We start from the raw sequence: 23,625 nt of genomic DNA, 5'->3' as shown, positions 1-23,625 counted from the left end.
AAGTATCCCTTAGGCATCCCTTAAATCCGGGTGTATATTATGTTTATTAAAATAATTTTGAAGAGCTCATAATAACATCACAGGTGATGCTGATATTGAGCCCTGAGCCGTATGGCCAGATACCAAAACACATTCAGAAAGCTCAGACCCATAACAAAACTTTGTAAATGGCTTTTACCTTACAAAAGGCATTAACACACCAAACTCAATGAGGAAATAAGGATGCATATTTCTACCCAAACACTCTCAGATGGCCAAATGCCACAGCTATCCTATTTTGATACGACATCCCACCTCAACGCTGCCCCCACACAATACACTTCTGTTGACCACTACAAGGATCACATTTTGACAACGGTAAAGTTATCTCAGGACCCTAGATGGAAAAAATCCTTATTAACATTCACTGTTCTCTCACTATAGCTGAATTAGCGAGAGTGCCTGAAGACAGTGGTCTAACACTTTCCATTATAACACCACATCTCCAGTCCCTGAGTTTAAGTTTTAAGAAAAGCAATCCTACCATTTTCAAAAAAAGTATTAGGAAAAAAACAACTTTACAAATGTTAATAAAATCTTACATCCATTTTACCAATGGATTTGAGGGATTTGGTATGTCAGCTGAGTTCTGCCTCCTTGTGAAAATTCATTAAAAATTGGATAAATATTAAACCTTTGGAATTTCCTAAAGGCACATATAAAGCAGAAGCCTTTCAGTTTCAAGAAGATCAAAAAAATCACAGATTACACTTGCATTAAGCATGCTTCAGGTCTCTCAGAAATGAAGATGACAAACAGAAATCTTGAATAGTTACTCATTCAGTGAAACCATCTTATCATGGGTCTAAGCAGGCACTCCCTGGAAAAATAGTGTGTGACCCTGTAACCAAAATAAATTTAAAAGAGCTGAATTAAGGTTTCATGGGAAACTCTAAATATTGCTTACATTTTGCAAACAATTTGAAACAAAGGTTTGCAAGCTATTTAAAGTGGACAAAAACGCCTTTTGTTTGGACTAAACCTCTCTAAGAGATTTTAAGTAAGTGACTGGATTTAAGTAGATGACTTTTACATTATATGCAATATTAAAAAAAAAAAAAAAAAGGAAAGTTTACCATCAAGAGTTTTTATGTTTTGCTATTGTTTGAGCTTTTCAGAAAAAGGTAATTACACTTGTCCATTTGCCCAGTGCTGTGTGAACCACTAAGAACGTACCAGTGTTTCTCTTGACTAGATCAATGCAAGTCCAAAATAAATACAGATCCTATCCACGCTTGGGAATACAGCCTGCCTGCTTCGGTCCTTTCAGCATGGCTGTTTCTCTGGTCATTCATCCAGGCTATTTCCCTGGCCACTTTTCTCAGCTATCACACAGCTCTGCAGTTGTTCTGGTTACTCTTTTTTGTCTCATTTCTACTTGCTCCATGTTCTTCCCTGTAACTCTTCTGCTCTCTTCCCCTTGGATGCTTGAGGGAGACCCTCAGTAATCTTTCCTTTTGGTTCTAAAATGGTTCTGGGGAAAAACGCAGAGTCTCATCAGACGGCTCTCATACGTCTACCTACACAGTAGGCAAAGCCTCGGGATTCTCCTTATTGACAAAGGACTAAAAACTGGTTTCCTGGCTCATAATTACTGAAATTCTCAGCCTTGTGGTTTGGCTCTACAAACCCGGGAGTGTTGAGCTACATCTCAAGCCTTGTGGTTTTGTTCTGCAGCTTGTCACTGGCAAGCTACAAAACAAAGCACCACCACAATTGCAAGCCACAGGAGGCCTGCTCTCCTAACATCACCCCCTCGGAGCTGCCGACTCGGAAGTGCAGCCTGTTCCAAGGCTCCTTGCTACTGCTGATGCTCAGCTAAGGGCTGCTATTATGCCTAATGTAGATGTTCGGTCTGATTGGACACAGATGTTCAGCAAAGTTTCCAAAGCAATTACTTCCCGTCAGGGAACTCTGTCCCTTTTTAGGCTGAAAGGAGACAAACACATATCTGACAAACAGCCGACACTAGGAGGGAGGCACACGTCTCCTGCCAGATTCAGGAGCTCAGATGAGTGCTCCGAGGTCGGGGGCATAACCTGTTCTCCACTACAGTGACTGAGCCTGCTTCCTTGCAGTACTTCAGGATGGGTCTCTGAGGACATAACATCTCTCTTCCTGATTGCCATAATGATAACAAGTTAGAAAGTGAGTCTGCAAACTGCTTAGGCAATATTCCCACAGTACCTCATCACATCCTGGCATTGAAGTAGAAACCATAGGGTATAGCTAGTAATTGGGTTTCCCCATGTTAAGTCCCAACTTTTATTGTTTGTTGGTATTACTGTGCACCCGGAGTCTCAGTCACGGATCAGTGGTCACTGTGCCAGGGGCTGCCTAAAAGAGCTTATAGTACAAGCATAAAGAAACAAGCAACACAGATGAAGGCAGACAGGAAAGCATGATTGAAGAACAAGTCTCTGAGGTCCATAACATTTTTAAGCAATCTTGGAGTGTTTTCAAAATGATATAATTGGAAACAACAAAACTAAAGGCTTTAAAGGAGACTATTCAAAAAATAGTAAAAATCTCAAGGCGTCAGGGCTTTCAAGCCAATCTCTTGTATAGCTCTCATCCAGGGAGAGACGTAGTAACACCCCTCCCAGAGACCCTAACTCCAGGACCTCAATGGGGTACAGAGCACGTGACCCATCGGAGAGGGCAGGTTATAAGGAAGGGATATGAAAACAGTAGGCCTTGCCTAATAACTACAGGGGTTTTAACCGGTTTTAACCCCTCATTTTGTCAATTCACAGAAGCACCGAAGGGTAATAGGGAAGGCTGGCTGTAGGCTATTTTTCTCTCCATTCAGTTTCCCATCTCCTCTTCCCACATTTACCAAGGTGAACCATGACATGCGCTAAAATAAAATGTGTGAACTCAGCCCCACAGGCAAGAAGCACACCTCTGTGGAAGGTATGAAAAGACAGGAGCAAGCTGAGTCTCCCAGAATAACAACACTTCTAATATCAATGCACTATGAGGGGTAGTAATGCTGCTGCATCCTGAAGACACTGATGCTGTCTCTTCTGTACCTCTGTGATACTCCTGTATTTAGGAGTGCAAGCAGCACTGCTCTGGAAGACTTCTAAGTCTGATGGGAAGGGGACAGAGAGATTGCAGCAGTCAGCTATGTGCAACACAACATTAAATAAAGACCTATCATGCAATACTTTGCTGCAGAGCAACCAGCAAGATGAAAAGACTGGAGACAGAACTTGTAGTATATTACTGCCCTTTCAACCCCCGATCAGGAACAGTAAAAAACCCATCAGGCTAACAGGAGAGAAACCAGTAGGTCTCAGAGTAACCATACTAGGCAATTAGCCTGTAGATGATGGGTAACACCTGAAATGGAGAGGAAGGAAGGGCATGAGGGAAAGAAAAAGCCAGGGAACGACATGCCAGTCAAGATGTCAGAGTGCCTCAGAGCACATCGTTCACAGAGATCCCAGTGCCTGCACCTAGGCTGGAGTGTGGTTATTCTGTATTTGTCATCCACAACCACTCACTGTCACACAGACACAGGCTACAGCAGAGTTGCTGTGATACATCTGCAGAGTCTTTTGAAAGATTTCCGCTCAAGCATAACTGCATTTGATCCGGAAGGTGCGTTTCCACTAGAAAATTATCATCTTATCAGCCAATACTGCATTTCTGAGAGGTCAAGCAGACATGGAGGCCTAGAAAATGATCCTCTAGAAGTGGTAATATAAATGAACTTGCATCATTTCCACTGATTATCAAAGCAACAAGGAATTTTCAGCAAGGGGAACAGAGGTGCTGAGAGCCTGCAATCGGGGCTGATGGTCAACTGCCAGACTCACTAGCCCACACTTCAAATATATTTACCCAGCTTTCTCAAAGCGATGGAGAACCCATCACCACCCTCTGTACACTGCTCCAGTGGCTAGCACTCAGTGAATTCTGAATTTCCCCATTTTCGACTGCTAACTGCATTTTGTTCTACCCTTATCTGTCACACTGAAAAGCTCTTTCTCTGCCTTAGCCATGAACTTGCACACTGGGCTCAAACCCTTCCCCTCACCTTCTCTTTGACCCACTGCCAAAACAGATGCAGCTCTGGGAGTGTCTAACAACATGACATGTTCTAATCTTTTATCATTTTCATATCTTCTCTCAAAACCCCCTCCAACTGATGAAGTCTAGCATCAACTGGCTGTAATTTCCCAGGCCATTCCTCTGTCAGTGATCCCCACTTCTCAGCAACCTCACAGAATTACCAGCTAACAATACTGGCCAGGAGAATTCCTGGTAGGCTGTAAACCCCCCAGATTAAGCTTTTACTCAGTGTGAAATCCAAACACATTTTCTTTCGCTGGCAGTAACATCAACAAAGCAGGATGGAGACAAAAGCAGCTCTTAATAACTAGTACTACTAGAGCCTTTCAGGACAAAGAAGGAGAAAAGCTAACTATGCTGGCCAGGTTTCATCATCGTCAGAGTCGAGCTTATAATACTTCACTATATTGGCCAGAGACTAGATTCGTTAGGTTCAATAACCAAGTTAAAATCCCTGTATGAAAACCACAAGAGGAAGCAAACTATTAATTCCAAATAGTAGTTGAAGACTTTAAAGTTTAAATTTGACACCTGGACTACATGGTGTCCCAGCAACACAACAAACAGCAAGCTGCCCTGTCCAAAGATATCGCCTCAAAAGACAGCAACTTCCATATGGACAAAAAGCCAGCTGTGAAGTGAGGGTAGTGTAGGTACATTATGCACCGGTTCAGTTTTCTACAATACATTCAGCAATTCATTCATCTCTATGGCTGTTGGTAAGAAGTTTCTGCCCCATTTATATGCAAGCATACATTACAAATAAGTAGAAAAGTATATAAAAATACGCCTATTGAATTTCAAATTTCATTTAATCTATATAACTTTGAGAGTGCTACAGCTGAACTAACTGAATATGGACATGGAGCTCCTATGCTGCTGCTCCAATTAACAACTGTTCCCTCCCGATTCCCAGTACTAGGCAGCATGAGGCCAAGACCAGCTCTAAAGACTGAGGGAGAGCAAATTCATTTTTGTGCTATGTTGCAAATGCAAAGTAATTCCTTTGTTTTTGATATATTTCTACAGTTTTATCAGTGTAACTGAGAGCAAAATATGGTTCATGAGTTGCAAGATAATAAAAGGTGGTTGAAAAAGAGATTATCCTGTGAAGAAAACAGAATTTGTCAAATTAGCTGCAAAAAAATCCTAAAGTAAAGATTATTCTGATGAATATTGTTTTTCACAAGTCAAAGTATAAATGACAGTTCACATACGGTATGTTAGAAGATATGTGTGTACTATGTGCAGAGTGATAGACTGTACTACAGACTCTTGTTCAAAACGTAAGCTGGATTTTGAGCCAAAATTTGAAGAAATATTCCTGTTTTGAAACATTTTAGGCAAGGAGGAAGTTTTTAGTAAAAGCACAGAAGGATTTAGATAATTTATGTCTGTATTGTGATTTTTCTTGTCTGTGACTACTAATACTTCAATGAAAAAAAAAATCTAAAGAAGCAGAGTTTCAGAAAAATCCCAAAGGAGAACAGGCACTATATTATCATGCCATTATTTATGGAACATTTTATGACCATAGGGAACAAGTCCTTTTGATTCACTATTAATATTATTACATAGTTCATGAAATGTCACGCTCAACCTGTATTAAAAGCATACTATGGCCGAAAGGCTGAACCCACAAGTTAGTAAGAGCTGGAAGTAGGATGGCCCTATAACTAGTTCAGAACTTCAAAACTTTTGTTCTGAGCATTTATTTTTCTGATTTTCTCAGAAAATTTTTCTTTCATTGCCATATATCTAAATGTTTTACAAAGGATACTCTTTTACAGCATCTCTGCAATATTTGGCAGCACATATTACACCCCTTTACAGGTGAGAGAACAGACAAAGATGAATACCCACAGTTTCTACGGCTTTCCGACATTCTGCATCAGGCACCTGAGTCCTGAATTTTCAGAAGATTTGGTAAGCTCACAGCACAAGCCCATCGACTTTGTTTCTGCTGAACGCCCAGCTCTCCTACATAGCTGCCTCCTGAGAATTAAACCAGCTCTCAGGAAATTCTCATCTAACTTGCCCAGCATCACATTAGTAAGTTAAAGGCTAAACCACTTCCTTGAGAGGAATCCTCAGTGTCTGTAATTAGGAGGCCATCCTTTCTCCCCTTTCTCGCATTCACTGCCCGTTCTATTGCTTCTGCAACTACTCATACAAAGGCTGAACTTCTTCCATTACAGAAACCAGACTAAATCTCGGCCTGCCCTCTCCACTGGATAGATTGCAGTGCTCCAAAAGAGCCAGGATGTAATTATGTAATCAAGGATAACATCAGCACAGGAGAACTGAATTAATGATGAAAAGGCAATCTTGATTTTTTGCTTTTCCTAACTCCTGATGGCTTGATTTTACAACCATAAAGCTCTTTAAAAAGTTTTAAAGTGTAATTTAATATGTTAAAAAATGAACCCAAGAAAAACTATCAAATGGAGTAATTAAATCCAGGGCACAGTTCTCTAAGCTGTAGTCCTCTAAGTCCTCTACCAGCTCCAGTAGGCTATTATATTCCAGATCAGCCCTTAGAGCAGATGAAATACATCCTCTTACAGGTCTTCTGAACTATTTACTCCTAACAAGACTGCAAGCTTTTGAGGAGTTCCCTGTTAGTTATAAACCCATCCTTTCTCTGCTGTCCCCAGCACCCATCAGCCTTCGACCTCCCACAGTCCGGCTTTGTGCTCTTGCCATCCACCTCTTTTATTCAGACCAGGCTACCGCCTCCTTTGCTGCCAGCAGGAGGGAAGCCACATTCCCTGCTCCCCGGTCTGCTGTCCAGGGCCACAATCTCTCTGTGGAGAAGCAACTGAAGGGAAAACCCTATTTTGTTGCTCCATCCCTGGGGATGCCACATTTTGACCAAGCCTGATAGGACAGACGAGGCTTAGCCCACAGGATTCTCAAGCAAACTGGGTTGCCAGCAACTAACAACCCCCTGTGGGACATCAAACCAAGCCATGGGATTTCACTGGAATAGCGGAAGACACAGCAGCCTGCCATGGTAACACAGCCTGGCCAATTTTCAGCCACTGCCCCAAAGAATTAGAATATCACAACAAAAGGGGCGGGAGACTTTTGTTGTTGTTGTTGTTTTTAAACAAGAAGGAAACAATGCATTTCTCTAACCTCAACCTGAGAGACAGCTAAGTTATTTTAGCTGAACTTTCCAAATATCCAGCTGAGCCAAACACATGGCATGGAAAACATCAGCTCAAAGGTGTCAGAGTAATAAAATCATAGAACCATTTTCCCAGTTGCTTAGAACAGAGAACATAAGGTGATCCCCACTGTAAGCCCAGCTACCTGCTCCACTTTGAAAAGCACTCTGGAACATAACAAAAAAAATGCTGTCTGTGCAGGTTTCAGTGACAAACCACAAGGGTATCCCAGGGCACTTGAGGACACCCATCAGCAAGGCTTCTTTGGGAGCTGAGCTGGTTCATGAGTTTGAATACAAACAACATCTCATTAAACAACGTGTATTTAGACTAAACTCTTGGCACATTACAACAAAAAAAGCTAAAAGATCACAACAATAAGAATTATGGCATAGAGACCCTCATTGCTTTCCGAAGTTATCTTGAAGTAACTCTCTAGGAAAACTTTTACATTGTTTTTACAGCACAAATACACAAAAAAGCTGTCTTCTATTTTGGCATCTCTGCTGAAATGAGAGCCAAATAATTTGCGTATTCACTCAGCATTCATATAGATTATATACAAATTATTCAGCATCCTTCTGGAGGGGAAAGCAAAAAGATCAAAATAACAAGAGGCTAGGCAAATGCCAGGAAGTTCCCGCCCTACTTTATTTTCTGGACTTACATTAATAAATAGGTCTTTTAGGAAAGAAGAGTTTTTAGTCATATTATTTAATATTTTTAAGAGATGAGAATTTAAATAAACTGTGATCCAAACAGAACATTTACATTTGAGAGTTTTTCCAAACAGACAAAGTGCTGATTGTCTGGGACAAACTCTGTATTTTCTATACTTGTCAGTTGTGGGTGAAGTTCATTTCACCAAAAATGGCCAGAACACAACTGAGGAACCAGTAAAAATAGCTTGTAAGTGGATCTAGAGAAAAGCTTGTGCACCTGAAAGCTTGGCCATTTTCCTCCATTTTTATGTCTCTGATTAAAAAATAAATAAGGAAAAGAAGATATTAACACTTTTACAAATCTAGCCCAAGCTAAGAGGAGAAAAGACACCCTTTGACACATTCCATAAATTCACAACCATAAGAATGAAAATATTACACAAAAATGCGAGGTGTCGCAGAGCCTCTCTCTCTCCTACCTACTACCTTCACATGGGTTGGTTTATTTTCACTTCAGTTGTCAAGACAAGAGTTTGCATTATTGAACTGTGTGTGTTGAGAGGAGAAGCTGGATTTAGAGAGAGTCCCTAGGGGAGGAATCCAGGGACACGCAGCGCCGTGCACACAGGAGGGGCCTCCTCTTCTGCAGAAAGAAGCTGCCGTTCTCCTAGGGAGCAACCAGAAGCACCAAGCACAGCCGTAGCACAGAGGAGATAAATTTAGGATGATAAAAGCAGACAGGGCGTTTAATTACCTCAGTGTTTATTACAGCAAACTGGAGATATAGATCAACCCCGTGTCCCAGAGCCCTCGGTGCTTCGAGGCAGAGAAAACGTTACAAATTGCTCACGCAGCCCTAACTATGCAAGTTATCCACAGAGTCCGCCAAGGAACACATGTGTTTTGGGCATAAATCGTCCAACCTATTCCTTTCTGAATTAACATCTGTCATCATGACACCATTCAAAATGACTGAAGACTGGATCATATTAACAACCACACATCTCGGATAAATATTTACTGTTCAGACTTTTTTTTTTTTTGTGGTGTAAAAGAAAACTAATGCAGATAGCAAAATTCCTGGAGCTGTGAAAGGGAGTCTCTTTTCAGCCACTGACAGAAAGCATGTGATTTTATTTACAAAATCAAATCAAAGTTTTTTCCCCTCCTCTGTGAGTCTTCACACTGCACAGGGGTGAAAGCACAGCATCTTGTGGTGTTGCAATCCTTTCTCAAGGGCTCTTCTGGGGAATTTTGTTATGCTGGAGGCTGCTCACCTCAGAGACTCCACTAAGCCTTCTCCCTCAGGATATGGAAAACAATCTGGCTAATTGCTCATCAGGAAGAGAAAATTTTGCTCCGATCCCTGCAGGCAATTGGATGAAGCAAATAACTATTTTAATGAAAAGCTGCTGAGGGTATTACTGGCTTACTATGCTGCTCCTTATAGTCAACAAATAGGGCATAGAGAGCAAAGACAAGGATTCCCAAAGTCACAAACCAGAGTGGCCAGAAGGAAACCCAAGCCTGCAACACAATTCTGGGTATGACCAGGCAGTAGAAGTTTTCCAGATACCGGATTACAGCTGTCTTTCAGAAGTCGCAGTAGTCACTCAGTGCACACCTCCGCAGATGCATCATTCCAGTATTATAAACTTGGACCACCAGGAAATTACATCTTCCCAAGCTGATTTTATCTGGCTTCAGCTCCTACCCCCAAACACTCTGCTCTTTCATATCAGCACAGCTCGAAAGGCCAAGAGAGCTCCTTCTGCCATCCTGCTGGACTTCCCAAACAGCAGGGAGCAGTGCTCCTGCCATCAGCAGCTCCTCCCTCCAGCCCTTTACTTTCATACAGCTTGAACAGAACTTTACCAAGATATTCAGTCTTGATTTTAAGACTTCAAGTAAGAGCAAATTTATCAAGCCTGTAGGGCAGATGTAGCAAGAATTAATTATCCTGATATAAATGTACTGCTGTTTTTTGGCCGTATGCCTCGCTTCAGATATACTTTTGTCTCCTAAATTAGAGAGTCTTCTGAGAAAAAATGTTCTCCCTAGGTAGACACAGAGAGACTACAAGTAAATCTCAAAATCTCATGCATAAGCTAAATAAATTGAACTTAAATCTCTTAGACTAAGGGAGGCTTTGTAAACTTCAAATGATTCTCGTAGTTCTTTACTGAAGTGTTAGCACAGAACATCTTTATTCCACTAACACTTGCATGAATGGCTTAAGCCCTCTGGGTGATGTCTCAGTTTCACTGCTGTTGATGATCTCTGACTTTTCCTATGTACTGGATTTATGAAGCACTGCTCCAGTACAGAGGAACAGCTGCTGCATATGTGGACAATGCAATACCCAGAGTCAGCACAGGCTGCACTGGTGGTAAAGTGATGTACATCTGGATGGAACAGACACCCCACATTTGCATGTGTGGCTTAGTGGAGATGGTGCAGTGTGAACTCTGCAATTATATGTCCAGTGGGCTTGCCAGCTGCCCAGTCACACAGGTCTGGGTCAATGAACATGCATATGGTGGCCAGCACGGACCCAGCCAGTGGTTAGAGATCCAAGGGAGCACAGAGGATACTGTGTATTTTTAAGGTGGGGGAAATCCGAGAGTATTGTGGTGCAACGGGAAGGTGTGAGGGAGTACGACATAAATCCACAGGCAACTGCGTTTAATTAGTTCTGCTGTTTATGGAATTATGTGTTTCATTAAGATCAGCATCAGATTTGTAGTGAATTCCTTCATGTTGCCTTGAATATTCTGAGCCTACTTTTGATCAATTCAGCTACCAGTTACATGCATTGTGACCTTGAAATGCACCTACCAGGATTTGCATAATATTGATGTCTAAATACTGCCATTGCCTGCCAAGGTGGGAAAATGCAACATAAGTACCTCTTGATGCTTTTTTCAAGACAGCTGCACTTGCTCTTCAGTTGGCCTTTGTTCATGTTGGCTTTTCAAAAGAAGAGATGCGAAAACCTGCAACTCTAAATTAGAGGGCGATTATCCCTCTTTTTTGACTTTAGCTGAATCATGGGTGGAAAAGAAGGGATTGATCCAATATCTGGAAAAGGATGGTAATTATCAGTTGGATGGCAGCAGAAAAGGAAGAGATAACAGGACAATTCTGAAGAAGAAATTGTCTTGGGACAAAGCAGGATGGTGAAGCGATCCCAGAAAGGATGCCCTGGTTGAGCAGTGATTCAGCCTCTTCAGGGGGAAATTCCAGCCTTGGTCACTTCATTTAAAAACGATGTTAAGGAAGAGGAACTAGAGAAGAGCAGAAATATGACTGAAGCTCTGTGATTTTTATGTAACAGGATTACTGAGCCAGAAATGAAGATGATGCTGTCTTGGCAGATATGGAATAAGGGTTCTTTAAGGACTACCAGAGACTAGCATGAATAAATGTTTCTCATCTTTTAATAGGAAGAAAAGTGTATGGAAGAGTGAGTTAGGTAACAGCAAGCAAAGAGAAGTTTAAAAAAAAAAAAAAAGGAGAAAAACAATACATACAGTAGGAATAACTGGAAAGGCAGGAACACCAACTTATTTTGGTTTGAATTTTAAGGAGAACCCGTCTAAAGCTGGGGTCATCAAAAGCTGGGGTCATTAATGATTGTATTCCTTTCCAAGCCTTTGATACTTGGAATTTTTTCACCCAGAAAACCCATTTTTTTTATTTGCTGCAGGTGCCTCAGAAGTTCTAGGTTCTGGGCATGACTAGAGACTTGTGGATATGACGACAACCCAATCGAGATGGACAAGTTTTATTGTGCAGTGTGCATCCATATGATAATATTAAATGGTATGTACACACACTGCAACAGCATCAGAGCAGCCCCTGCCACCAGCTAATGGCTGACAGTGTACTTGCAGATAGACCGAGTATGCTTGGGTGGGAACAGCTCTCAGCTATGTAGTGACCTGCCTAATCTTATTATACTGTTGCATGCAGGTATGTATGAAGGGCAAGCTCCAGCCTGCATTTTCCATACCAACAACCTTCCTTTGGGAATCTGGCCAGGAAGTCTCCCCCAAGGCCCATCTTGCAAACTGGGTCATTTGTCTGCTGAAGTTCCTGTATGGTCCTCACCACAGTGGTATCTGAAAGCTTGTTAAAAGTTATACTATACATAACGAAGGTCTCTCCCTCTTCTGCGCAGCATGGGCAAGATTTTATATATCATGACTATACATTTTCCTGCCTGTCTTCTGACCATCTCTGGAGAGCAACTGGGTTCGCCTTTTCTCATAGGGCACCGATGTTCAAACTTCTCCTTCTGTCTTCTGGAAGTGGCTCTGAACTCCTAGACCAGTCACAGAGAAGGCTTATTTTTCTGCACACGAGCCTTGGTTCTCTTGGCCCGTTCCCACCAATGCACAACATTGGGTGGTGGTGAGGGAGGTCCTGACTGGGCAAGCACCACCCCTCAGGTACCTCCACTAGCCTTTAGCACAGCCAGAGAGAGACCAAAATATGAAAAAAGTCATCACTGTCCCATGAGTCATCCCAAAAAGACAAACTAACTCCCAGCCACTCTTTGTCAAAGGAATACAGCACAAATCATTTGGTAAGAGCCAGAAGAAGCTGCCTCAAGTTTTAACTTTATTACAAGGCATTTTCTTTGCTTCAGTATTTAGTAACGGTTCAGCTGCCCTGAACCAGGCACTGAACCATCCTGATTATGCGATAAGTTGTCTCCTCTCACAGTTGCTTCTACAATCTCCCCACACTCCACGGGTAGAAATGGCCTTTCCCACTACCTGCTGTGACTACAGGACAGTTACCATTGAAAAGGCTTTCCTGCCTCTCCCCCAGCGCAAGCCTCATCATGTCCTTTAAGCAAGCTGGCTGCCTTACTCACCAGCCGTGCCTTCCTATATCATAGCCCTGAGGGGATTATTTGTGAATGGCTGTTTAGGGGAAAACTCAAATTTGTGAAAGAAATGGAACAACCCTTAAGCTGACTTCCCACATCAAAGACTTCCTCTCATTTATCATGGAGCAGCCAGTCCAGCTTCTGTCCCCTTTCATCAGAGTGCGAGGAGAGCAGGAGGACATCAGGCAATGCCTACACAGACGTACAGATGGGCTAGAGCTCTGCCTCAGCACAGGATCAGGCTACAAATCTGTAACCAAACTTCACATTTATAATGTATTAAGGCAGCTCGTGCAGGGTTTACAAGCTCCACAGAAAACAGCTAATGAGTCTTCCTCACAGGCCTTTCAAAGCTGAAAAGACCTACAATACACAAAGCATTTTTAAAACAACAAGCCTGTGGGAGGAGAAAAGGGGAAGAAAGGAAATTCACAATCTAGAAGCAGACTCTGGAGTGAAACTGCTGTGTGCCAGCACCTGCACTCCATTTGTCACCCATGGCAAGTGACAGTGTTGGAAAGAGCATGCTCCCCCTCCGCAGCCCAGACCCAGAGAAACGTTTGCTCAAAGGCTTGCCTCAGCTCTTAAGTGAGCCGGAAATACATGCATGTGGACGAAGCTTTACTTGGGGTTGGCCGACAAGGAGCAGAACAGATTTACAGCCTCGCTATTTTCCTCAAGCTGGTAGGAGGCACAGGGGCTCCTCGTAGTTTTTCTCAGGGATGCAAAACAGCCTACAGGCAAGGCTATTAAAAGCTTCAGGGAACCTGCAGTGTACTAAGGGGCTGTGAAGTTCACAATCTGCCCTAGCAAACACATAGCATGTCAAGGCCATTAACTGAGGGAAGAAGAGAATCTCCAAATAAGAGCTCAGCAGACAGCAAGGGCTCTGGCAGCAGTAAGGGCTTGGCTCTAGCACAGTAAGGCAGGCCCATCGAGGCAGGAATGTACTCTACCATATAGCCTAGCAGTACTGAAGGTAACCTGCTGACTTAAAACAGAAACGCAGTTGTCAAATAAAAGGCCAAAAAATAGAAACTGGCAGCAGCGGAGATGAAGTCCGAGGTTAGAACTGGAAAGAAACACTGAGCTCAAAGAGAAAGGTGCACTTGTATAACCACTGACCTGCTCTTGATTACCCACAGACAACAGTCATGCTGGGAGAAGGAAGGAGGGGTTATGTCCTGGCCATTGCTTAAGCCTCAACATCTGCTTGGGGGATGGCTGCTATTCAGATGGCATCACTGCAGTGTGCAAGCTCTCAGAGGCATGCCCCTGCAAGGGACGGACAACTGAACTTGGCCTTGCTCGCAGGCAGGTGCTCACTCGCTTCTACGATTTTCACTATCAAAGAGAGCTTCAAGGTGCCGCAGGCACTTACTGCACAAGTGACTCCTTTCTGGCAAAGGCTGCAGAGATTCAGGCTGGAAGCGGCGGCAGGCTCATTACCACATGAGAAGGAAGCTTGGGAGCTGCCAATTTCTAGCAAAACCTTTGCCCTCACTTGGCTGCTTTACCACCATGTGCCAGATGTTCAGGGAAGTGAGCCCCAAGCAAACAAAAGCGTTCCCTCTGATTCAGTCATGATGTGCAAAGAACCACCCTAGAATCAGCTCCAATGCCATTTGGTACTGACTGGTTTGCATAACTGGTGCTTTTAAGTTCATCCGTTTGCTTCCGAAGAGCAGGGTGGATCACAAAATGCATGGACAATACATCTTGGATAAAAACAGTCCAGGAGAGTGTATAACTGTTCTGAGCAACTGTCCAGGCGTACTCCACATCTGGGGATGTACTAACAGCAGCCTTTTAGTCAGAGGAGGGATGCCTGGAAGTGTCAGCAAGCTCTCGCAGCAATGACTGCAGGTCAGCACTGCCAAGGCACTCTTCAGAGCAGTCACCAAGGACGCATGAACAACAGACATCTGTGACCTTTCTGTGGTAAACATGGTTTCCTGCAATTGCTGGCTGTGGGACTCCAACCCACTCCTTTTCTACTTGTATGTCTATGTATTAGCTCAGTGTGGTGCAATCCTCTCCTCTGCTAAACATGTCACCTTTCTCCACCCTCCACCTCTTTTCCCCCATTTACCTGAAACATGTGCAATTATTTCCTCCTTCACAGTTTGTTCTAATGCTTCTCAAATGACTGAAATCAGATTACTAGGGTTTTAGTTGCCTGGACCCATCCACTTTTCCCCTCTTATATACAGGGCTATATACTCCAATGATACACTACTGCCCCAACTACTAGACCTCCTAATTCAAGTGCCAGCACATCCAAAATGCTGCGACAGAGGCTACCCTTATTTTGCTGCTGACCCAGCATGAATATTTACCCAAATCTGTCCTTTTTCTAGCTTAATCTCTTCTCTCAAGTTTTTATTTTCTTCCAGATATTCCTATTTCAGTGTGAAATAGAAAGCAGCTGAGCATTTACTTTTCATTTGGTATAGTCCAGTGCTTCTCTTTCTGTGTACAGCACCTCCCAGGTCACCCAGAATCATGCAGATCTCCAGAAGGTTGTTTCAACGCACTGAGTGTACGCACCAAATCCTCCACCTCACTGTTTTGCTGCTCCTTCTGCATCACACTTTTTCTTTCTTTATAATGTCTCCTGAAAATCCTCCTCTCTATAGAGCAAAGTACTTAGCCCTCAGTGTGCAAGTGCTGCCAAAAGACTAACATAACACAGAGCAAATCCTTCTCAGCTGCACAGAGAATAAGCTTATCTGACCACTGACCCTAACAATAAATAGCCACTCGTCTTTCATTTACTCCTTCTCTGATAAACTCCCTTTGATTTCACTTACTCGAGAGAGGACCAAGGAAGGATTGCAGTATCCAGTAGAGAATCTCCAATCAAGCAGGTCCAAGTAGGTCCAGTTCAAGTGACATCTCAAGGAAATCAAAATTCCTGATACTCCAGCCATGACTGTATGACACACACATGCAGTCGCCATCAAAATTCAAAGGCAAAGGAAATAGCAGAGGGCAGAGTTCAGCCCATTTTATTGAGGAACACATCCACTTCCATAGCAGTCATGTTCTTTAGCAGGATGTTTCCAGTCCCCTTATCTCTGTTTTGCGGTCAAACTCCTGTTTGTAACAATTGGTTTGCAGTGGGGATGACATCTTGCAGAGGGATTGGCCTAACCTCAGATAAAGAATAAGCAACAGTGGCATGAAGAGCCCTTAGGTCAAACAAGTGTCTCTAGATGAATCCAGGAAAGTACTCCCTTTGCCCCAGAAAACCAGCTGAGAGAGAAACAGAAACTCTCCACAGAGAGCACTGGGCAGGCATTTGTCATTTTGAACTTACCACACACTGATTAAAAATACTAACGCTCATTACCAGAACAAACAGACGCCTACACCTTATTCCCATGGCACTGTTAGCTCTCCACGGGGTCCTTTCTTCTAGCTAAGAGACAACACTTCTTGCATCAGTCTCCATTAGAAAGAGCAGCTGTGCTAGCCACCTGCTTGCAGTTAAAGCCAGCAATAGTGGAGTAAGATTTTAGCCTCAAATAGAGAGAGACCAGGCTGGAGAGGACAAGACAGATGTTTTCCAGTCAACTGGGCTTCATCCTAAAGTATTTAATGAACTGGTTCAGCAGCCTCAAAACCAGTAATGATTTTGTTTGGGAATGTGTGTAGGGTAGGGTGTCAAAGGATTGAAAAAGGGACAAAAGTAGTGCCTAGTCTTAAAAAGTCAAAAAAGGGAAGAGAGTTGATTTATAATTTCAATTCTCAGAATAGTAAACTTAATTTGCAAGCACCTGACAAAAATGACAAAGATGAGTAGCAACCCATGTGGATTTGTTACGAACAAATCACTATCAAACCACTAGAATTTCTTTCTACAATAAAATAACTATCATAGAGGGGAAGCAAGACGTACTTGAATTCAGTAAGGCTTCTGACATACCACTTTCACAAACATGCTGAAGAAACTTGCTTTTAATGAAACTACTGCGATATGAGTTCAGAAGTGGCCAAAAAACTACCCAGAAGGAATTATCAGTGGATTCACTGTAGGAATAGAAGGATGTTTCACATTGGGGTCTACCCAGCATCCAATTCTTTTCAGCGTTTTCATCATCAACCTGTATGTTGGAATAAAAAGTATGTTTGTTAAATTGCAGAGGACATGAAGCTGGAAAGAATGGCAGATATGTTGGAAAGCTGTGCCAAAGAAACTTGGCAAATTGGAGAAATGGTCTGGAAGAAAAAATTGGTAGGGAAAAGTGCACAGAACTGCTCTTTGGCAGGAAGACCCAACTGCATAAAGGCAGGGTGTAGAGCTGGGGAAGCAGCGGTTCTTCAGTCTCCCAGAGACCTGGAGTCAGAGTGGATCACAGCTTAACACTAGCCTTCAACACCATGCCGCTGTGGAAACGGCAAACACAACAGTGGACATATAAAGAATGAGGACTGCAAGGTTAGTCCTTTGCTCTATTCTATTTGCAGCACTCTGTACATTTTTGGGCACTGCTCTTTAAGAAAAATATGAACAAACTGCAGACAGTCAAAAGGGCAACTTGAATAAGAGATCTGGAAAGCATCACCTACAAGAACTGAAAAAAATGGAGTGTTTATTTCAAAGAAGAGAAGGCTGAGGAACCAACCACAAGCACATTCAAGTAACCTGCAACGCAAGAAGCTCAGCTTCCTTCGGCACTCTACCAGGCCGAGCGCTGAAGCATTCAGTTAAGATTACAGCAGTAGCTCTCCCCAGTCTTCTACCAAGTTTTAACAAATTCCTTGCTGCATCATTCCAGGAGCAGGGGACACCACACTACACTCTTTGTACTGCCCCCATGACTGCAAGCATGAGGTGGAAATTCAATTTGTTTTGAAGCAAACCACTCCATTCTTGGACTTCAAACCAAACACTGGGAGTTCCTACAATTGCATTCAGGTTGCACAGCACTAACATCCTCTATATATTAAAGGCCTTTCAAGGTCTTTCACTTGCCCAGAATGAAGAACAGGAGCATGACATAAACAACAAAGAAAATAACTTTCGACTCAATTATTCATGTTACCAAAGCCCACTTGCGCTTGCCCAGAGGCTAAAAGGTAAGCTTATCTGTCTAGTACCAGGAAAATAACTGGAAGGTGGTGCCAACGTGAGGCAAGAGGAAGGTATGAGCCCTAAAGGCCATTTATATAACAGCTGTATACAATTATATTCCCAGACTGTTTTCATTCTGTATGTGGTGAGCTGCCAACCTCCTGTCTTGGTCTCCGAACACACAATGTAACATCCCATTCTCCAAACATTAATCCATTTGTCTGCTTATTTTCTGAAAAATCATTAATAAGCATCTGAAAACAGAAATAAGTTTTCTAAAAGTAGTACTATACCCAAACAGAGGTAACTTCATGACAACAGGACATGATGAACCATCCACTGAATGAGCAGTCAGTGATCACAACCTGCTTACTTTCAGGATGGGTGAAACAGAGAACAACCCTGACCGTTGACAGTCTCACAGTACTTCAGAAGGGCACTAATGTGACTGACTGAGACAAAATATCTACCTGGGGAAAGCGTTGGACTCACCATTCCAATGTTTTCAAGTTAGATTTAATGCCTTTCTTCCAGATAATTTAGCCAAACATAAATCATGAAACTCAGTACAGCAGTAACTAAGCAAAATATAATGGTTTGTGCTATTCAGGAGGTCAAACAAAGTCTGCAGATTGTAGCCTTTTCAACAAGTCCTGCTGTTGCTGTCTCTTCCTCCCTTCCATTGCCACTGCTCCCTTACCCCCAGCTCCCATTTCCTCCCCTAGCCACTGTCCTTCTCCTTCCTCTGCTCTTGAACCCTAGGAGCCTACAGAACCCATGCAAGAGCTGGTCCTTTCAGGTATTCTTAAAATAAATTAGAAGTAAACACACTGTTTGGTAGCACACGCTACATCTTCTTTAAAGGAAAGTCTTGTCTGTGATAAGAGGTTAGGTTACAGAGATGTCCTTGTAAAACATATTTAATTAAAACTGAAGCCCATGGAAGCAAAAAAGCCTTCAGTTAAACGGGGCAGACATGCAGATAAATTCTCCTCAGATCAAAATGGGGCAAATAACTGTGATATCTGCCCACCACTTCCAATTAAGTGACCTTCATAATGTCACATAAGTGTTCTTACCACTTTCTCCTTGTAAACAATGTATTTCAGCCACTTGAAATCCTGCCATTTGAATCCCGCCAGAACAAATAGTGAATCCTTCTCATACTGCTCCATTTTCTGGATTGCACCTTCAGGATATGTGATCCGGAGAGTTGTCTTGCCACCCACATCTTTTTCGAAGCCCTTTACTGGAGCAGAGTTCAGCCTGCAGGGCAACCAGAAAAGACGCTGTCATGGATTCCCATTTAGTCATGCATGTTGACGATACAGCAGTCACTGCCCGTCCTGAGCTCTCTGTACATAGCTGCTATGGCAGCAAACAGAACTCTTGCAAATTTTCATTGCAAACAATTATGAAGTTTTATACCAAGTGGCAGCAGTTTAATTAAAAACCATTTAAATTATTTGATTAAATATAATGCAAACCACTTCTGCACTTCCATTCTTGTGATTTAAATCAGGTTGGAAGCTTTGGAAAAGGAGACTGAAAAATAGCATCCATGCAAATTTAGATTAAAGTCACAGATTAAGCATTAATATTTTAATATCCCATCACTCCCAGGATATCTACTTGAATTCTGCAAGACTGTGATGAGCGCACAAAAGTGCTGCAACCAACAATGCAGTTCCATGGCAGTTTAAGCTGACTGAAGCTGGTCTTATGCTCTTACCCCAGAACAGATTTTGCACTGCTTGTCTTACCAACAAAGATATTGTTTAGGGAGCTAAACAAGATAATAATTTTCAAAATATGGAACAATTCTCACGTGGTTTTATTCCCCACATTGGCTCATCCCTGCAATACCAATGCGAAGGAAGAGGCTGGGCAGCATAGTTGGGATAACGCTCAGCAGCACTGTGGTCTCACTGACTCTAGAACACTGATGGGTTTCTCCTGTGGAACTGCATCCCACTTTGAAAACACCCAAGCAGAAATAGAGCTTTACTCCTGGAAACACTGATTTCTGAGGGAATGTTATGTGTTTAGCTGTGTTTTTATTAAAACTCCTCTTAGGGACAAAATTTTTTTCCCTTCAAAAAAACCAAACTGTTCTGGTGTTAACAGCGATTATGACTTTCATGACATTAAAGTTATTCAGAACTTCTTTGAACATGTAGGCCAGTCTATTTAATACTAGAAGCCCAGAGCTGAGGAAATTTCAAGTAACTTGGAATACAAATCTTGCTGACATCAAACAGCAGCCCCTGATGGAACAGCATTGCCTGCTTGAATTATTGCAGCCTTCTTGACTTGGGATAGTTCAATATACTGGAAAGTGCTTATGGACTGCAAATTTTGTCATGTAGGAATGTTAATGAGGATCTGGATTTGTTTTTTTCAGCCTGGGTAAGCATTTTAGGTGGGAAACCTTTTACTAGAAAATCCCTGTATACAATCTGAAATTCTATTCAGAATTAAGGAGAATAAATTCTTACGCATTTCTAGTAAATGGAAAGCAATTTAAGAATCAATACCACCACAGTTTATACAGGAGATGAAACCTTTTTTTATTCTGTTCCACAGTTTATATCCCCTCACTTTGTACCATAACCTGACTTCAAGGTTCCTACACCTGGCTGCCTCCAAAAACAGTGCTCCTAGCCAGTCTGATCACTTGCCTTTTTTTCTGGGCTGCATGTTCAGACACCAGTCATCTTTACTATAAATATAATTTAAATTTCAAGGCACTGTCTTCCAGGGCTAGATGACCCTACAAACTATAAAAGCACTTGGCCCTATCAGAAACAGAGGGAAATACAACTAAGTACAATGTAAAGAACGCTGGTAATACATCTTTTCATATGTCTTCTTGGACTTGAGGGGAAGGTTGGTATCTGGGATCTTTTCACACCTCAGTGTGTAGCGCTCTCGCAGGTATTTTCCACCCAGCTGCTGGGTTAGCTGTTTTGCCATTTACCTTGTTAAAGCTCCCAAAACTCAGGACTCCTGCTTTATATCTAGACAGGAAATAAAACAAACCATTTCCCCAAGTAAAATGAACTCAAGTCCACAGCAAAGGGCCAGAACGCAAGTTGCTGATGGAGTCATAGCACTGGAGTCCCGCTAATGAGCCAGCGCAAAGGTCAGCGCCCCAGAGGTGGCATGGGCAATCAAGCAGGAAAAGTTCTGGCAGCCACAACCTGTGCTCACAGAGGTGCATACTAGAGAGCTTGAGCCCTTTCTCAGGCAGGACACACTGCTGAGTATAAACACAGCTTCATCTTCTAAAACTTCAGTTAGTAAGCCAGGTCTACCTTTACAGCCCACAGACAGGCAGGCTTCTCCATAAAATGTTTCAGAGTGTTTCTCTGTCTCTGTGTCCACTGACAACACAGGCAGCTTAGAGACACTAACTCCTAACTTGAGCACCGTGAAAACGCCCCCACTAGCACTGCGGTATCAGCAGCAGGGCAGATCCCTGCCTCATTCCAACCAGGAGTTTCTGATACACACTTGTTTTCACCCTGTCCACAGTCTATTCTAAGGCGGCATTTCTGCTCATCAGAACACTGATGGCTGATTGCTGCAAGTAGCTCCTGCTAGGTAGAGTGGGACATCTGGAAATAGTATTTCCACTGAAGTCTCATAATACTCAGTTAAAGAAGAAAACCAAGCAAACTCACTCCAAGCTGTTTTAGAACTGTCAAAGCTGACCTGACTCTCTTTACCACAAGATCAACATTTGTTGCTGCAATTAGTGATCTTTACATGGCAATGCACAATGCATCAAAAAACTCCATGTACTCCTGGGTCACTCCTTTGTCCACAACGTGTACCACGTTTTCTCCTTTAAAAATTCACCTTCTAGATCCCAGAGCTGATCATTCAAAGGAGTTGTGCAACCCGTTAAGAAGCATGCTGAACACAAAGGACTTGAGCCCTTCCCCAGCCTCCACAGAATTAAAAGAAGCAGGTGGACACATTTAAGAAGTCTCCTCTCATCTCCTCAGTCCCACATACAAGCACCTGGCTTCACTTAACCTTTACATTTGACTTTTCTCTCCTTTATCCATCCCTCAACCAGCACAGGTGCTTAGCTGCCCTTTTATCCTCTCAGCTTGCAACCTGACTTAGATTTACTGATGTGGAGAGAAAGGGTTGGGCTTTTAATTTAGAAATTAAATTGTAGACCTTCTGATGTAAATCTTAGTGGGTGGCTAAGTACAAGTGGATTAAAACCATTCTCCTGCTACTTTGTGAACAGTTTGAGCCTAAGAAGAGGCTATAACTGAGTGACTTTGACATATTTTAACTCAGCCCAAAGAACTGCAAGTCACCAGATTATGATAAGTAGGAAGAGCCCTTTGCTAGTAACTGATAGTGGGAAGCACTTGGAGAAGGGCTGTAAAAGTTTTATCCTGTTCTGAACAGTCACCCCTGTGTCCAGAGCAACACAGGGAAGCAGGGAACAGTTCACAGGAGCAAATGACAGAGGGATCTTATTGGTCTTTTTGTCCAGATTACCACTTCACATACGTTGCCAGAAGTTGAGAGGGTAATTATGACTCTATGTGTGTCCTATTCACTCCTTGTGTGCCCGCTACTAGCCAACATGAGAGAAAGGAGACCAAGCTAAATGTTACCTTCTGTGTACTTTAAATTCTTGCACTAATTCCTTTCTTTCTTCCACCTTAGCTAAGAATTTGCCATTTGCTACCACATTCCATGCTTGACTAAATTTCGGAGAGATGAATCAGTTTTATTTCCTTTGGTATAAAATCAGTTATCTCACTAAGGAAAAATACCAGCTTACACTATGTCAAACCAGTTTTGATAAAGTTGCACTGCAGTTTACCCCACTTTTCTCATTTGCCATCATAATATTTTGTTACTCTTGCTTCAGAATCTGCTATAAAGCTTTGCATTTTATTCAAGTCAGACTAATGGGTCTGTAACTCCCTAGATCACGTCCCCCTCCCTCCTACACACACTCTCTCTCTCGCTCTCCATTAGAACAGGTATTATGTTTGTTAATCTTCAGTCACTCAGAACACCTCCCTCACTTGACAGATTTATTACTAAGAGTTATGACTAGACCTGTGATTTCACATATCAGCACGTTTTTCCAGGATTCTGAGATGGCAATGATCCAACTCTTCAGCGAAAGCGAAGTCCTAGTTTTGACTGCGGTCATTTCCACTTCCACACCACTCTGCTCCCTTATTCAGCTTCATCATCCATAGTGAAACTGAGGCAAAACATTCATGACTTTCAGGACATATGTAGACATGTTTAATCATTACTGTGTCCTCACTCATGGAGGCTTCCTGAGACCCTATGCTGCACAGTACTCAGTTCTTCCCTTCCTAACTGAGAAGCGAGGGTCCTGAGGAATGCTACACATATATGACCACTAATGCTTGCTTGAACTACCTAGGGGATGTATTTTAGAGCAGATCTAACAGTATATTTTACTGATTCACCACCTAAGGGCATCACTAAAGAGGTAGCTTTTAGAAAATGTGCTCCAAAAAGGAGGTGAAAGTGAGATCACAGGAGAGAACACATTCCCAAAAAGTTGTGGAAGATGGAATACTTGAGAAGAATGCCCTTTCCCTTTGATGTGACCACCAGTAATTTAAACATTTATGTGTTCTTGTTTTTTTCTCCATCTTAGTTAACACT

The 23,625-nt window shown here is 42.5% G+C and overlaps 1 protein-coding gene across 14 annotated transcripts in view; it reads right to left on the bottom strand.

Annotated features, from left to right (window-relative positions):
- Positions 1 to 23,625, bottom strand: part of ST3GAL3 (ST3 beta-galactoside alpha-2,3-sialyltransferase 3) — a 197,204-nt gene that overhangs the window by 29,984 nt on the left and 143,595 nt on the right. For all 14 annotated transcript variants that reach the window (XM_067301078.1, XM_067301082.1, XM_067301072.1 and 11 more), the window contains one exon: positions 19,017 to 19,203. In XM_067301078.1, coding sequence (XP_067157179.1) covers positions 19,017 to 19,203 — 187 coding nt within the window. The remainder of the gene's footprint in view (positions 1 to 19,016; positions 19,204 to 23,625) is intronic.

Source organism: Apteryx mantelli, chromosome 8 (assembly GCF_036417845.1).
Source record: "Apteryx mantelli isolate bAptMan1 chromosome 8, bAptMan1.hap1, whole genome shotgun sequence".
NCBI lineage: Eukaryota > Metazoa > Chordata > Aves > Apterygiformes > Apterygidae > Apteryx > Apteryx mantelli.
Note: the sequence above shows the minus strand (reverse complement) of the source record. Positions and strands in the feature narration are given on the sequence as shown.